Consider the following 16914-nt stretch of genomic DNA (forward strand, 5'->3'; position numbering starts at 1 on the left):
GGAAGAGAGGTGATGGCCAGAGCAGCAGGGCTAGAAGTCTCATTTACGAGGAGGGACAGTTCATCAGCTCCTATTGCCATGAAACTAGAGGACACCAGAGGGGAGAGAGGAGTATCCTCTGTCCTGACTAGCCATGGAGCCCATATAGCACTGCTGCATCTCCAGGGGCTCAGGCAAAGCTAGGAGACTTCAGGAATGCAGGTACTGCAGCACACAGATGATCAGACCTACTGTAGAAAGCCACTTCCCAAGCTTCTCCCCAGCTATGCCAGTGCAGCTCGGCCCTGCCTGCCACCAGAGCAGATGGACCACAGCACACTTGTACAAGGGTTAGCTCTCCAGCCAGGGCAAGTGAAGCTCCCCTTCCCCTGAAGAGAGATAAGCCAGGTGCAGATTGTGTCAAACATAATTATATTTATAGCAAAAATAGGCTTTTTCTGTAGCTTCCACACAACGTTCTCTCCAAACAAGTAACCAGGTTGACCTCACACTGGCCTCCCAGTCCCTGCCCCTCCAGACCCCAGTTACTAGGAAGGTCCCAGCTGTGTCCTCATGCCCCAAAAAAGCTCTTTGGAGAAGGGGCCTCTGTACACAGCCCTTACCTGAATCTCCCTCTGAAGCTGGGCCAGCCATTGAGCCAAGGCTGGGGGCCCAGCACAGCATGTTCTCCTCCAGCCAGAGCGGTAACAGGTAGGGCAGGTTGTTACTCCTCAATCCCTCCCGGGTCATGAAGAGTGCTGCAGCATATGGCAAAGAGAATGAGGTGCAGGCCTGCATTTGCATCATAACTGGTGGGTGGAGGCTGGTCAGTCTGGAGCTGCTGCAGTCCTAGGGCTGCCATCCCCATAACAGCAGGTGATTGAGGCAGTTCCAGTTGACCTGGCCTGTCAAAAGCAAACAGGCCCATGGCCCACATGGCAATACTGAGCAGCAAGTGACCCGTCCCAAGGCTAGTGCAGCATTGGCTAGGAGCCAGCTCATGTTTGGATACAATAACCCCCTTGGGCTTTCTGTAGAAAGGGGGGCTCAATAGGAGACCCAGGGGGTGGGATGCAGGTCCAACAGCCCAGCTCTACAGAAGTGAAACATTCCAAGCAGCCACCTCCAGGAGCTGGGGCAAGAGCCTGTCCCTGGGAGAATACAGCACGTTGATCACTGTACGTCCTCAGGAGTGCCATAGCTTGACCTGTACTCAGCATGGTGCTGTCGGGAGATTGGCAGCATGGCCAGGAGCATATGCAGGAGGCTGGTTTCCCTCCAGTACTGTGCTGGGGAGCGGGAGGATCTGCTCATCTGAGAACCTGGGTCATAACCAGTGCTCCTCCCTTCTGCTCCTGTGACTAAAGGACTTTCAGAACACACCCACAAGCCACCCTACTGATTGTGATACTCCACAGTAAGCTTCATCACCCCACAGCCGCTGCTTCTGACCAGCCAGCCATGCCCAGTGTGATGCTGCTGCAGTGCTGGAAAGGAAGCAAGCTTGCTGCTCTGCCCCAGGGCTGGAACATACACAGGATCCTGCACTGGGCTGCCCCCATGAACAGGCTCCCTGTGCTGCTTGTGTGAAGGGGCTTCCACGGTGGATGGTTAGAGCCCATCTCTTTAAAGAGAGACATGCCCTCAACCTGCCCATCCTTCCCTCCCTGCCCCAAGTCTTTGGGCATCTGCCATGGACACATTCGCATCTCCAGCTTCACATCGAGATCACAGCAACACGGAGTTGCCTTACAGCTTGGTAATTGCACATAACAAGGTCACTCATCGTGCCCCATAGAAACAGAATAGTCAAGTACGTTAGAGAAACCCATCGCAGTCAGTTCCAGCCCGATGGTTCAAGTATGGAGTCCATGGAGAGGTAGGGATGCGTGCGCCGTCCCTGCCATAATCCAGCCATCCCTGCTCTCTAGGAGATCATATACTGGGTAATTGCTTGCAGTGCATACAGGAGCTCAGCTTGCATTCTGGCTTCCAGGATGAGAAGGTTCACATGGACCTGAGGGAGCAAAAGACAGGCTTAGGCTTGGTGCAGTTTGCTCAGCGCACTGATCTGTGAGCAGGACTGTCGGGGCAGGTCTAGAGGGGGCAGCCCCAGGGCATTGAGCCCTTCATGCCTAGTGTTTAAATGCTAATGGAGTCCTTCTGGCCTGGGCAGGGAATCAGTCAGCCTGTGTGGAGAGGATGGATTTGCAATGCTAGAGATCTGCTAATGCTACAGGGCTATGAGCTGCCTGCACTGGAGAAGCAGTGAGAGGGAGGGATGTTCAAGTAGATCCAGACCAAACCCTGTATGGACTTCAGGAACAGTTGAATCCACAGGGCCATGGAGGTTTTATTAGACCACAAGTTCCCTCCCACCCACAGCCTGCTGTCATCTCTGCAGGAGCAACTACAGAGGATGTGGTAGTCAGGGGGCCCTGTCTGCCAGAGCCTCCCACAGAGGCTCACTCCAGTAGGAGAGCAGCTACTCCTCACATGCGCCTTGCAAGCAAGACTGGTGCCGAGAACAGTTCTGCCCTTTAGGGTAGACATAGACCATATGCAGAGGCTTTGCTTCTCCTGGTGACTCCAACTGTTCAACATTGCACAGCTCAGCACAGGTCACAGTACAGCAGAGCACAACTAGTACCCCAAGATTGCTTGCAGCTCCATCAGTGATGAGGCCTCCAAGAGTCTCACTCCCTGATGCCTAGTTCCAGTCCCACAGGAGCACCCAAGTCTTGTGTTCCCTGGTTCCTCCCCGACACCTCTTTGGTTTGAAGGAAGGACCTTGTGCGCCAGCTCTGATCCCTTCCCGCCATTGGGCTCAACCCAACAGCTGCACAAGCTTCCCTTGAAGCGCTGCTCGCTCTAAAAACTTGCCAAATAGACTACATGGAGCTATTCGATGTGCCATGCTCTCCTCTGATCCCCTGTACCTTTTCACTGTGCTTGAACTGCTTCCAGAACCGGCTGAACATTTCTGGGTTAGTCTTCTCTGGGTAACAAGTCACAGTTTTAATGTAAACTTTGAGCATCCGCTCCAGAAAGTGATTCACTTCTGCGTAATCATAGTCATCGTACCTGTGGGAAGAGTTCCAGTGAGAACCAGCTTCCATGTGCCCACCTGCCACAACCTTCTCTGGGATCAGGATAGCAGCCAGAGGAGCTGGAGTGACCGCTTGTATCAGACCCCTGCTGCTCTCACTGATCTGGAGGCACTAGGCTTACATACAGGAGCGGCAGTAGCTGACAGCTGGGGATGCAACACAACACCTTGGTTCAGGGGCAATGGAGGCTCCCTAAGGGAGGGAAGGGGGAGGGAAGGGCGCACCACTGGTACCAAAAACATGGCCCTGCCCCCATGTCACCCCTGCTCCCCACTTGCTCCTCTCCACACCCCGCTCATTCTTATGGCTGGTAAAAAGCAAGGGTATAGCAAAATAATTCTGCTGCTACCTAGCAAACCATACCTGAGCCACTCCAACACAAAATCCTGAGAAGGGGTTGGGGGAGCACCATGGGCAACCTTGTCATCCCAAAGCTCAGCCAGGTGTGAAGGCTCATGTCAACCTATCCTTGTTTAATTCCTCACTGACTCTCTTAACCAGCCTGGAAGATGTCCCACAAGGTTGGGGCACAGAGATAGCTGTAATGTCCCCATTTCTCAGGCCCAGCTGCTCTCCCAGATGGATCACACATATGCTAGGAGTTAGATTTTCTCCAGTGACAACCCCGTGTTGGCCTTGCACTGAGACCCTTCCCCCTGGCCCTGTAGGGCTGGGATACCTGATTCCAAACATGCAGTGAATATAGTTCCAGATGCCCCGTTTGAAGACGGAAGATTCACAGCCTTGTCGCTTGGCCATGGCATTGCTCTGGAGACCGTCAACTGTATGGAACTTTTCATCCAGGAGGTGGCCAACGTCAGAGTAGAGTCTGTTTACCAGCGAGAATCCATGGTCTTCCCAGGAGTAATCCTGGGAAACAGAGCAAGATGCCTTCAGTGCCAGAGAGGGAAACTCAGTGCAGGTGCCCCATGAAATGAGCCAGTGGAAAAGCCACTGAGGCTGAAAGCGGTGTTGTGTCAGTGTGTCTTATGTCTCAGACAGGGCAAGCTCTTGCTGGAATCAGAACAGCAAGAGGTTTTCCTGCTTTGCCAGCAGCCTCTAGTGGGGTTGTCCAGGTGCAAGAGGACATCCGATCCCGCAATTGGAACTTTGGTGACAATGCTGTTACTGAACAGAATCTGGCTTCTCCCCCAGAGCTGTGCTAGATCTGCAACAGCAAAATACTCATCTGTCCCCAAGGTCAGTAGTTCTGACTCATCTCCCTCCTCAACCTGCTTCTTGTAAGATGGGGCATGCACCAGGACAGTGGCTGGTATAGCCCTCTCTCACTCCGATTTACACGGCCCCCTGTGGATGCTGCTGTTTTAGTCTAAGGCATGTGAGCCTAGCGCAGCCACATGGCATGCTCTCGCCCTACTGTTGACATGGACAGAGATCCTGGGCCCAGACTGTGCTCCTGCCTTCCAGGGTTACCCCATAAAAAGAGAGAGAACAAAACACTCACCTGGACTCTAAATATCTGGGTCTGATCTTCATCTCGCCTGGCAAAGTCCTGGTATCCAAAATCAGGGTCCTGCACATAGCAGGAGAGATCTGTGGCTCTGATGATTTCCCCATCAAAATCTGAGGGAAAAAGAACCCATCGCCACCCACAGGGGAGATTACAACAGATCTGCCACAAGTTTATGCTGCTTCTCTGCAGCATTCGGCAGCAAGGTGCATGGTCTCCCTCCAGAGAGATCTCCTGGGGCATGGAATCCCAACTCCCCACAGCATTACTGCCCCTCTGAGCTTGCAGAGCCAGCTAAGAATCAATCCCAGCCAAGCGCTCTGGTACATGTTTCATGAGTGTTACATCCCATCTAAACCATTCTCCCAGGGCAAAACTGATTCTTACAACGTTCCCTGGGGCTTTCTTCACTTTTGAAATAGACAAATCAATGGCACTTTCTTTCCCTCCCTTGGGGAAAGAGGTATCTTCAGCTTAATTACTTTGCAGGTTCCCTACAGGCACATTTGTGATTTCCTCTGCTATTCCTACTCTCTATGGTCCTGGAAGTCCTCTCCAATGATCTGGAAGGCTGTGAATTAACCAGTGTTAAAGACACAAACCCACAATTCCACACTCCTGCAGCCCCCACCAGATACTCTGCATTGCAAGGAGCTTGGAGGTAATTCTTTGTAGTACATCCTTCTAGTCCTCCAAAGAGAGGAGAGTCCTGGGTGGCACCTGCAGCCTCTACAGGGACAGGCCTAAATTGGGGGCTTGCCCTTCTCCTGGAAGAGACCTCTGGGGTGCCAGATCTTCAGCCTGCCCCTTTGGATTACCTTCCTCTCTGTCTTGTTGCAGTGGCCTCATTTCCTCTCGGCCCTCACTCTCCAGGTGGATCCTCTGGATACGTTCCCGGAGCGATTCCAGCTCCACACAGGAATCCAGAGACTGTGTGGGAAGACATTACACAACTCTTAATCAGCCAGCAGTCCTCTTTCCGCTGGCCTCCTGGCCGCTGGGAGAGTTAAATCCTTGGTGGCTCACCCGTTTGCGGTTGATGCGCAGCAACTCCAGATTACAGCTGTTCCCACTGGCGGACTCACAGAAACACTGGTTCCCTGGCAACGTTGAATTCAGTATGCTCCTGCCATCCAGCCACTCCTGCTCACAGCCACAACCAAAGACAAAGCTGGCGAGAGCATGGTAATGCGCCACGAGGACAACAGCGTGGACCAGCTCTGCCAGAGACCAGCTCTGCTCACTGATCTTCAGCAGCTTCTGTGGGGTAGGTCAGACAGAGACTGATAGCACAGCAAGAAAAGAGACTGGGTTACTGGCTGCCCCGTCCATCAAGTGACTCACCCAAGGTCTCCTCCCTCTTCATGCAAGGCCTCCTCTTGAAGGAATCTGCCAAGAGGGCCATGCATGATGGGAGGAGTGGGCAGCTCTCAGCCGTATGTTCCCTCCTCATTCTGGTCTCTGTAATCCCACCCATCAGACCACACCCAGACTCTTCACATCCATGTCCCACGTGCAGTTACCTCGATGTGTTCCTTGCTGATGAGCCAAGGCCGATGAGCCAGGATCTTGTTGATCTCATTAAGATTGCGGAGTTTGGGAGGGATGAAGTCCAGGCCCCGTAGCCACTGGGGATCTCCCCCCACTCGCAGGAACTGCAGCATGTGCAGATTCACTAGATACCAGCACTGGTGCCGAGCAGCTGCCTGCAAGAGCAACTCAGACCCTTAGTGCATGAAGCACAGCCCTAGTAGCTTCTCCAGAGGACAGTGCAGTATCCACAGGGCCAGGGGCACCAACCAGATAACCAGCACGAGCAACTTTCTGAAGAATCCAGCTGAGCATGAAGTCCAAGGCCACCCACCCAACGAGACGCTTCGGAGCCTGGCTAGGGCCAAGCCACAAAGGATATTCCAAACTCCTGCAGAGGGATGCAGACACAGAACCTAACTGAGGCCTTCTGCAGGGAGAGGTGACCCCAGACTCTGGCAGCACAGAATAATGGCGACCGAGGGCAGAGCTCACCCTTGCCTCTCCCATCACTGAGCTTCCTATGGAGACGTGGGAGGTACTAGACACTGGGCATCAGCCAAGCTAAGGACTGAGGGCTCCACAGGCTATCGTTATGCCCTGGCAGGCTGTTGCCATAGGGCCAGGAAGGAGGCCTTTACTTCAGCTGCTTTCCAAGAAGTAAGGGTTTGGCACTTACCATGATGGCGATGTAGTGTCTGCAGGCAAACGGCAGTGGGCCATCCATGTGAAGGAGGTAGTGCTGCATCTTGAGGAAGCTGTCCAGGTACTGCGGGTGGTAGCCCATCTGTTGTGTCACTGCCTCCAGGCGCCCCCGGCTGGCCAGCGCTTTCACAAACAGGAACTGTGGACGCTCTTGGTCGCTACTGGTCATCTTCACTACCTGAGGGAGACAGAGGACCAGTATTAGAGTGGGCCACTCCAGCAGGAGCCAGCTTTCACTTGGGAGCTTGGAGTCTGCTGGAGAGCTGAGAGAGGCTGAAATAGTACTAGTCCCAGCAGCTCAGCAGTTGGCCCTCATAAGCAAGCCCATGGCTAAGAGAGCTAAGCAGTAAATGTCAAAGGGGAAGCTGAGGTTCCTTTGTTTCGGGGCAGATTCTTCCTATATGATCCTTGACCCAAGCCCGCTAAAGGGAAGGCCAGGGGTTTGGACAACAGTCATTTCTCTGGTCAGAGACTGCCATGCTGGGTTTGGGGTTCCAAGCAAGGCTGAAACAGAAGGCCAATACTGGCTACAAAGGGGGGAGTTCATTTGTTACAGGCATGACTTTACCCTCTTGTTAAACTGGAAGCTGCCTGAGTCGTGTCCAGTTAGTGTGTGGAGCAGTCCCCCCACGGAAAGGGCTGGAAGCATCACCACTTGGGGCTCAAATAGTGGATGAAGCTCTGGAGAATAGGAGTAATCTTGCTTCTGCCCCATGGGGCTGGAACAAGAGGGATTCAATAGGGCTTTTCCATTTCAGTGCACAAGGCCTTTATCCCTACTCAGAAAGCACTCTCAGAATCTTGGAAGCAGCGCTCCAGGCCGGTCTGGCTTTCTAGGGATGGCTAGTGCCTCTGGGCCTCCAGCCTGTGTCAGGAGAACGGGAGCACCTGTGGGGCCAACAGTCCCATTCAAGAGTAGTGACTCAGCTCCTTTTGCATCCTTTTGAGAAGAATGCTGGAGGCAGGGAATATCCAGCTCGCCCAATACTGGCAGGAGGGCCCACACCACCTCAGAGCAGCAAGTTGAAAGTACAAACAGTGGTGTCCTAGGATTTCCCCTCTCTGCAGGGGAACGTGGCCACAGGCAGTTTGCAGAGGAGCCAGTGCCCAGCTGTGTCATTCCAGTGATGAGTCCAATTGTATGGGAGAAGTTCAGGGACTACAGGGCAATGCACATGAACCCCATTATCCTCTTACAGCAAGTGCTTCTGGCCAAGGGTTTCTTTCTTATGTTACTTGTTACCATGGCATCTGGTCACCATGGTCACTCATCCCAATAAGCGAGAGGCACACCTACTTTTACTGTGGGAGTCTGAAGACAGACAACCTCTCACCTTATTTGGTTAGCAATTAAGCACTCCTTCCCCAGTCACCCCCTTCTGCAAGCCCCCTTGGCTACATGCAGCAACAGGACCGATTAGGGAGTTTAAAGAGAAAGCCACTCCTCAACCAGAACCTGCCAGAGAGCTGGCTCTTTTAGCAAGACCGACATGCACAGTTAATGCAGTGAAGAGGTCAACACAGATATTCTCTCCCCAGCCCTCTCCTGCAAAACTGTGAGTTTACACTCACTCAGCCCATAGTGCTCGTCAGCTCCAGACAGCCTCTGCCCCACCAAGGCCGCTGCAGGCCTTGGAGTTATTCTCTCTGGCCAGGAGATGAAGCCTCAGGAAGGCCAACACACACTCCTGGTCCTTACAAGGATGATGTGTGATCAGAACAGCAGAAAGCAACAGAGGACATACATGCTAGATAAAGAAAGCAGGCACTTGCCCCGTGTCCCCTCCCCCACTTCCAACCCCCAGCTCCCTCTGGTCTTCTCAGATAGTTTGGCATGAAGACCACCTGACTACTGGTTTATTCCCTTCTGCTTACAGAGCCAGTCCCAGGCCAGCCAAGAGAGGGGAGGAGGAGCAATGCAGAGGGGCCCAAGCAGTGCAGTCTAACCTGTTGGTCAGAGTCATGTTTCCAGCTTGTGCTGAGCGTCAGGGCTCCTGTAGGTGGGAAGATTGGGTCCTATACAGGAATCCAGGCAGCACGCTCTCAGCTGCAGCAAATCAAGAGTACAAGCTTGTTACCTATCCTAGGTAGATACTAGCCTGGAGAAGACAGGCCTATCTGTGCAGTGTAGTACAGGGGTACTGCAGAAAAGTTAGTTCTCTCCCCATCCTGGTGCTAGATTAGCATCTCCCCTAAGCAGTTTATTCTACTCTCTTGCTGCCCCCACCATGCCAGCTAGAACCTCATAGGACAGCAGCTGCTCTTCAATCGCAAACTGGCACTGCCGGGAAGGAACAGACAGCAAGCATTTTTCTCCCCACAGTCAGTGGTATTCTCAGCTGTAGGCCCCATGGAAAGGGGATCAATAAGTCAGCCCCGTTTGCGGTGAGTAGGCCAGAGCTCTTAGAGTGATATTGCAGGGAGTGCCTGAAGTTAGCCAAGGGACCACTGAGCTAGAAGTGAACCCACCATGCCATTGAATACTGACGTTTTCTAGCTAGCCTGTGTGTTTTTAGCTTTAGGGCTAATGAGATTAAAGACCTTAAAAATTCCGTCATTCCAGCTTCCACCTTGCTTTCCCTTCCCGCCCTTAACTCCCACCCAGTTTTAGCAGCCACTGTCTCAGCCACCGGTGGGTCTATAAACCTATGCTTGTCCAAAAGCTTGGAATGTAGCTTCTAAGTGATCTAGAAGGTTATTCTTTAACTGTTAGAGTGACAGCAATATTGAGGGATGGAAAAGCCAGACTGCATCAGCAACCAGTCACCCAATTGAACGGTCTATCCATTAGCTCATTTTCCTGTACGTTAATATTGCAAGACTCAGTAATGACAAAAGCTTAAGTGAAAATTCATTTGCACCTCTGCTGTAGCTCCTTCTCCCAGTGAAGTCCATGATCCTGCCACAGAACTGCCCTTTGGGGAGACAAGACAAGCTCAATCTCTTTGAGGGCAGGGGGAGCGCTACCCACTTACGAATACTTTTGGAACAACATCTGAGCCCAGTTTTGCTCCCTTGCCTGCAAGCAGGGTTGTGGGGGGACAAAACCCCAATGGATATAAATGAAAGATGCTTGGCTCATCTTGTCAGCGTGTAGCAGGGGAGAACAAGAAGCCAGAAATCTGTGCTGAGTCTTCTGGGCACAGGCACTCCCCAGACAAGGGGAATTCTGCCTCCTTAGGTGAGGAAGGCCAGCTTTGCCAGGCAGTTATGGGATCAAATAATGTATGTTGACTCTTTCAGAGTCCTGTGAAACTCTTCAGCTACCTGAGACAAGCTATGACTGTATCCCTCTGGGAAGATATCCAAATAGGGGACCAGGAATTTTCTGTCACAGACAAAGGCCTGGGAAAGTATTGGGCTGTTGCCACAGCTATCACTGCGAGTTGCCACATCCTATTGTTCCAGCTGTACTGGCCACTACCTCACCAGCTCCCCAGAGCAGCTGTTGAAGGAGGGGGATGGGGCACATCAGCCTAGATATGGAAGAATAAGCAAGCAGTAAGGTGGCTCTTTACCCACCATTTACTTCTTTCTAGCCACTGGGGAACTATCCACAATGACTCCCAAGAGCTCTTTGAGTGGCCCTCTCCTGCTCTGTAACCCTGCCTCAGTGAGTTTGGGATCCCCTGTAGCAGGGATTCCCACAAGCCACTGCAGTGATGGCCAGGCTTGGGACAGAGGAAAGAGGTGCATCAAATTTTAATCATTGCTCTTGTAAAAATCCACAGTGCCCCTTCAGGGGTGCTGGAACAATTCGTACAGTGGGGGTGGTGAGAGCCATTGATCCAAACTGTAAACCCTGTACATGACAGAAACCACTTCACACCAGGGGGTGCGGCAGCCCCCTCCCCCCAGAATACCTGTGCCCCTTAGATCTGGCCTCAGCTGGGGAACAATGGCAACAAGACAGATCCAACAAATTATTTCACTCTTGGAGACAGTGCAGTGCATGTGCAGCTTTGGAGCCTGCTCTTGCCTGTGCATTGGAAGAAATCTAGTCACTGCTGGAGCTTCAATTCAGTTTGCCCTAGAGCCATAGAACAGGCTTTGCTTTGAACAGTGGGACTTTTGAGAGGCTATTTGAAGACAGTGATGATCAGGAAAGTGAGTAAGCAGAAATGCCCCCATCTTGCTCAACATGCCTTCTCCCAGCATATCTCCAGGTCCTCCCCCACTCAAAAAAACCAACCTGTCAGCAAACATGTTTTTGCTCCTGTTAGAAATGCAGAAGTCAGTGGGGCCGCAGGAGGGCAAGCCAGATTCTATTTTGCGTTACCCATCAGTGCCCTTGGCTCAGTTCCAATACTGGTTAGCTGTGATCCTGCAAGAGGCAGGAGAAGCTGGCTGGTTTGTCCGTGAAGCTGGCCTAGGTGGTGTTTTAGGAAGTAGTCCTGGGGCTTGTAAATAAAGCCAGTCTGACACAGTCAGAAAGTGGTTGCCATTAAAGTCTACTACTATTCTGCCTTTGCATTCCCTCCCTTTCTGGGCAAAGGATTTTGCAGCATACAATGGCAACCCCTCTAAGTACAAACGCAGCCCCAACCACAGGATGCAGCAGTCTCTCTCATTGGGTCATTTTGAGGCTTTGCAGATTGAAACACTCCCAAGCTGGGTCCAGCTGTCATACACGTGGGTAATTACTGCACACGGACCGATGTGACGGAGGGGCACTTATCCCTCCTCTACTCCCTCCGCTTCTACTGGGTGCGGAAGGAAATTGCTTCCAACCTGGGATCCTAATACCATACCAGCACACAGAGGGAAGTCAGATGCCTTGCTGTGCATCCTTCCCAGGGTACTCCAGTGACCCAATGCCCCTCTCCAATGGGGCCTTCCTCATCCCCTCTTTCTCCAGCTTCAGTTACACTCTAATCCGGCCCGGCCCCTCTACGCAGGTCTGTACTTGAAATGGTCTCTGTGAATGGCCTTCTCCCAGCACCAGCTCATACTCAGCATAGAAACAAGAGTTCCCCCCCCCCCCCGCCCACAACAGCATTGTCAGCATGTCCCAGACTCTCACCCATGCTTTTAGTTGATTCTCTCCATCAGCTCCAAAATCCATCTCTTTTCTCTCTACCCGTGCTCCCAAATCCTGTCCCATCCAGCTACTGCAGCTTTCCCCGAGTTTCACACCGGCACTCCAGCTGGAGTTGTGAATCCAAGAATCCAGCTTGGATTCTTTTCACCATCTGTGTCACATTTCAACTCTGCACTCCCATCTTCAGAGACCTACACAACTCCACCCCACCTTCATCTTTGCCCTTGCTCCCATCTTCCCAATTCAGGCACTAAGGTCAAACTCTGCCTTTTCTCATGCTGCACCCTACATGGGAAACATCCTCCCAATCCCATGACCACCCTCCTCAGAGCTCATTTTTTAGCCAGCCTTACCCATTACATTCTTGTAAAAAGCAAAATCCAAGGTGGAGCCACCAAGATGCACACATAATGGTGGCTGTGTGAACTCTCTGGGTTGGTTACCGCCAGCTGCGCTCTGGAGAAATTTAATGTTAGCTCCTCAGGCTAAGTTGCATGCAAGCACACCTGGGACACAGGATAAATAAAATATAGGAACCCTGCAACCCTGCCCAAGGGCACCTGCCCTGACATTCCCAGAAGAAATCTTTTGCCAAAGCCAGAACAAAGGACATTCCAAAATTGTACTCCCCTTTGATAGGCTGACAAGTGCCTGATCCAAGAGCCTGGGGTTCTCACTGAGTTATTCACATCAGTTCAGAGGCTGAATGTTAATTAACATTTTCTTCCCTGCTAGAGCACATAGCTCGGAATGTCAGCCGGTTTCCAGTTCTGTAGACTGTAAGCTCCCCAGAACAGGGGCTGAGTTTTGTCCAGTTCCCAGATGCCACTTCATTTGAGTTCACCACATCTCTGCCCTCTGTTCCAAATGTTTTAAATTTCCTTGGGCCAGAGTCCTTGCCAAGGCAGGTGCTGTCCAACATGGAAATGCACAAAGCAGCCAAGCTTTTCTGTTCCACACTAGGGGAGGTTGGCCAATCAACAGCTGAGCCAAGCAGCACTGACCAATCCTCTGTGAACAGGATGCATGCAAGGAAGAGTCAAGCCAGCAGCCTTCCCAGCTCACAGCTCCAAAAACGAAAGGGAGAAAAAAGACTTTTCAGAGCATCTATCACCCGGACTAGAAGAGGGGCTGATGAGCCATATGATTCCCATAGGATGGCAACAATGCCCAGTGCACTCAGCCTTGAATTCCTGAATCATCAATACAGGGGAGCATTAACATTAGATACATTTAAACAGTGACCTAGAAGCTCTTCAATCTTCCAGGAGTCAGTTTTCCTTGGCAGTGCTGGTGCCACCCCGATGGTGCTGGGAGGATGGCAGTTCGGGGATGCAACAGGGTTTGATGACAGCAGCAGCAGTTTGAAGCGTCTCCCCGGGCCATGGGGAGGATGGCAGTGTTCTGGTGTAAGGCATACATTTCAAGGCTCTCCTGATTCAGTTCACTATTTAAAATCTTAAACAGCTTTTCCTTCAGTTCTTTGAGAAACTCCTGTTCCCCTTTACTGCCCAGCAGCTCTCTGTACCAGACAGTGGGGAGCAACAGTGCAAAATTACCCAGCTCCACACCGCTAGGTTGGCCTTTCCCTCTCCTCCTCACAACTTCCCCTTCTTAAGATCAAAAGAAAAGGAATACTTATGGCACCTTAGAGACTAACATGCTAAATGTTCTTAAGAGCATTTATTAGCTCTGACACAAAAGAGTCGGCTTTGGTGCATTTTTGAGCTGGGTGACAATGCTATGGCCCCACTTCCCAGGCTCAGAGGCCATAATCCCCAAGGACTACACTTGCAGCTTGGCCTCTGTATTGCTGCCTTTAGTCCCTTCCCACTAGCTCCATGGCTGAGCTCCCAAAAACAGATCCGAGTTCTGGCTCAGCCTAAAGCCAAGTGATGTCATTCTGTCAGCAGGAGAAGCAGCATGCAGAGCAGCACATGCTGCAGCAAACAGCTCTTGCTCTCTTTCTATGGTCTTTGCTTTCTGCTCCTCTGGGCTCCGTTCCTCACCCCCACTGGACTCAGAAATGCCCAGCCTGCCTTGGAGGTTTGGAAGTCACCAGAGCTATTCAGACACTCCCCACAAGTTCCCATTTGAAGAAGCCTGTGGAGCCTGGTTACTGTACATTATGAAACCTAAATCACTCATGTCCATCTTCCCAGGGCGTCATTTCCAAGAGCAGGCATAGGAAGCAAGGGCAGAAGGGATTTGTTCTCCTCTCCCCACGTCAGGTACACGGCTGGGAGTGCGGAGCCCCCGGCTGCTGAAAAGCCTGTAAGCTCTGTTCAGGTACTTTGGGCCTCTTGGGAGTGCACAACACTTCACAGCCCACTTCAGCATGGGACCCAGCACAGGGAGAAGGGTGTGATGAGGGTAAATAACTGTTTGCAGAGAGCATTCCTGAGGAGACACCGAACCGCCCAACAATGCATGTTGGGGCAGAGCGTGTTCTGTGCCTGTCCTGTTGGTACTACGGTGAGGTCCTCTTCCCCCCAAACCCCCACTCCCCTTGGCTCCAGTGCGAGAGAATTCCCCTGCCCAGGACTCCAGAAACCCCACGCCATACAGGTGGCTCTGGAGACGCTTTCTTCTCCCTCTTCTCTCCCTGGCTATTGGTATCCCAAATTCTAGAGCCATTAACCATGCGTAACAATTCAGTCTACCAGGAGTGGCTGCAGGCTCTCTGGTAGAGCCTTTGCAGTGTCAGAGAGGAACTCTAGAAGAGACCCCACCAGATGCCCAAGGTTCTGGGGAGAAAGGCCGATTGACAAGTAAGCAGGCTGGCGGAGACACAGGGACTGAGACTCACTGTTCCTGAAGCAGCAGAGTCAGGCTCTAGACTATTGCATTGCTGGGTGGCAGCGCCCACTCGGTACCAATACAAACATTCAGCCGAGCACAGCCCCCAGGACACAGAGCACCCGTGGGCTGCTGTCAGGACTAGGAACAGGGCAGTCTCGGTGAATAATGGCCAAGTCCGGCATGAGGCAGTGGAGGTTGAGAGGGGGACGGGGCGCACTTTACTCTGAAGGCTGGACGGGACTCCACGGAGCCAGGCCCTGGGAGAGCTCCCGCACGGCGGCACTGCGTTCGGGCCAGTCCCCGGGACTCCCTGGAGCAGCGGAGGGAAGCGAGCGCGTCCCGGGGCCTCTGCCCCTGCAAGAGCTCCCGGCCGGGGCCCGGCCTGCTCCATTGTCTCTCTCCAGCCGCGGCGCAGGCGGAGCGCCCCCGGCGGGCAGCAGGCGAAGTGCGGGAGGAAAGGAGAAAAACAACTTTGATTGGCAGTGATGAGAGGACGAAGCATCCAGCATCTCAGGACAAAGAGCCTGCTCGGGATGCTGCGGGCTCCGGCCCCGGCACCTGCCGGCCGGCCGCAGTGAAGCCGTCCAGGCTGCGGGCCAGGAGAGGACACGGTTCCCTCCGGCGGCCAGCGCTCCCCGGGGCTAGGAAAGGTGCCTTGGGAGGAGCGGGGCCAGAAGCCGGGCAGCGAGGCAAAGTGCCCGCGGCAGCTTCCAGGCTCCGTCCCCAACTTTCCCAGGGGCCTGTGGCTGGGCGCAGACTCCCCCACCTCCGGGACAGGGGCTGATGAGCCCGGGAGAAGGGGGCGGGGGCCACCGGAGGCCGCGAAAGTCCACACAGCTCTGACTGCAGCGGGTGGGAGGACCCCGAACTGGGACGGAAGGTGACCCGCGTCCTCACCGGGCCCGGCAGCCGCTGGCACCGGTTTCCGCGGGGGGGATACTGGGGGCACTGGAGCTCACCTGGCCCTGCAGCCGCTGGCACTGGTTTCCGCGGGGGGGGATACTGGGGGCACTGGAGCTCACCTGGCCCTGCAGCCGCTGGCACTGGTTTCCGCGGGGGGGGATACTGGGGGCACTGGAGCTCACCTGGCCCTGCAGCCGCTGGCACCGGTTTCCGCGGGGGGATACTGGGGGCACTGGAGCTCACCTGGCCCTGCAGCCGCTGGCACTGGTTTCCGCGGGGGGGGATACTGGGGGCACTGGAGCTCACCTGGCCCTGCAGCCGCTGGCACTGGTTTCCGCGGGGGGGGGATACTGGGGGCACTGGAGCTCACCTGGCCCTGCAGCCGCTGGCACTGGTTTCCGCGGGGGGGGGATACTGGGGCACTGGAGCTCACCTGGCCCTGCAGCCGCTGGCACTGGTTTCCGCTGTGGGGGGGATACTGGGGGCACTGGAGCTCACCTGGCCCTGCAGCCGCTGGCACTGGTTTCCGCGGGGGGGGATACTGGGGGCACTGGAGCTCACCTGGCCCTGCAGCCGCTGGCACTGGGTTCCGCGGGGGTGCTCCGTGCTCGGGGGACACAGAATCATGGTTAGCAGCCTGACGGTACCAGCCTGCTCCAGTCGCCTGCCCAGGGAAACTGCAAGCCCAGGCAGAGCAAGGGGCAGAAGCTTGAAGGGGGCGTGCCGGGCTTACAACAGCGACCAATCGCTGTACAGATGGGCGAGGACTCTGTAAATCTTCAGCCAATCCGAGCCAAGGAGCTGGTGCCGGCTGGAGAGGGCGGTGGCTTGCCGGACCACGTGGACGACGGTGGAAAGTTACCTGCCTGTCAAAGGATGTAGTCCCGCCCACTCCCCGGGAAAGGGGCGTGGCTTTTCACGTCGGTAGGCTGCGGAGCCTCGTCTCCTGGTCCCGCCCCGGCAGGGAAGCGGCGGCCTGAGCCCGCGGGCAGGCTGTGCTCTGGTGGCTGCTGTGCGCTGCCGGGGCCGGGTCTCCTGCCGGGAGCCAGCCCGCACTTTGCAGAGGAAGGCGGGCCCTGGAACTGGGCGGGTGGAGAAGATGGAGCAGCCCTGAGCCTCCTGCTCCCACTCTCTCCAGCAGCCTTGGGGCTCCGAGGGAGATGAGCAGGGGTGGGGGCTGCAGCCTGGTGCCCCCAGGGTGGACAGAAAGAAAGCCAGCTCTTGTTCCCCTAAGACAGCCACATGGGGCGGGAGCTGTGCCTTGACAGGCCACTTGCCAGCCCAGCAACTTCCAGACTGGTTTTGGTGGTGCCCCTGGGAAGGGCTGGGTGTTGCTCCCAGCTCCTGGTGCCATGCAAGGAACAGCTGACATG

At 54.2% G+C, this 16914-nt stretch overlaps 1 protein-coding gene across 5 annotated transcripts; it reads right to left on the reverse strand.

The window, feature by feature from the left end:
- Positions 1-394: 394 nt before the first annotated feature.
- LOC119861297 (sestrin-3-like) lies at positions 395-16279 on the reverse strand. 5 transcript variants are annotated; one of them, XM_043492959.1, is made up of 11 exons: positions 16103-16202; positions 10988-11119; positions 8743-8842; positions 6770-6973; positions 6084-6266; positions 5587-5820; positions 5379-5490; positions 4555-4673; positions 3769-3959; positions 2919-3063; positions 395-1996 (listed from the first exon to the last, which is right to left on the reverse strand). In XM_043492959.1, the coding sequence occupies exons 4-11, from the start codon at positions 6962-6964 to the stop codon at positions 1907-1909; spliced, it is 1269 nt and encodes a 422-aa protein (XP_043348894.1). In that variant the 5' UTR covers positions 6965-6973; positions 8743-8842; positions 10988-11119; positions 16103-16202; the 3' UTR covers positions 395-1906. The 5 variants fall into 5 exon arrangements, with proteins under 5 accessions (XP_043348894.1, XP_043348895.1, XP_038272215.1 ...); XM_043492960.1 differs by having other exon boundaries at positions 9657-11119; XM_038416287.2 differs by lacking the exon at positions 10988-11119 and having other exon boundaries at positions 16103-16231.
- Positions 16280-16914: the final 635 nt, after the last annotated feature.

Source organism: Dermochelys coriacea, chromosome 9, assembly GCF_009764565.3.
Source record: "Dermochelys coriacea isolate rDerCor1 chromosome 9, rDerCor1.pri.v4, whole genome shotgun sequence".
Classification (NCBI taxonomy): domain Eukaryota; kingdom Metazoa; phylum Chordata; order Testudines; family Dermochelyidae; genus Dermochelys; species Dermochelys coriacea.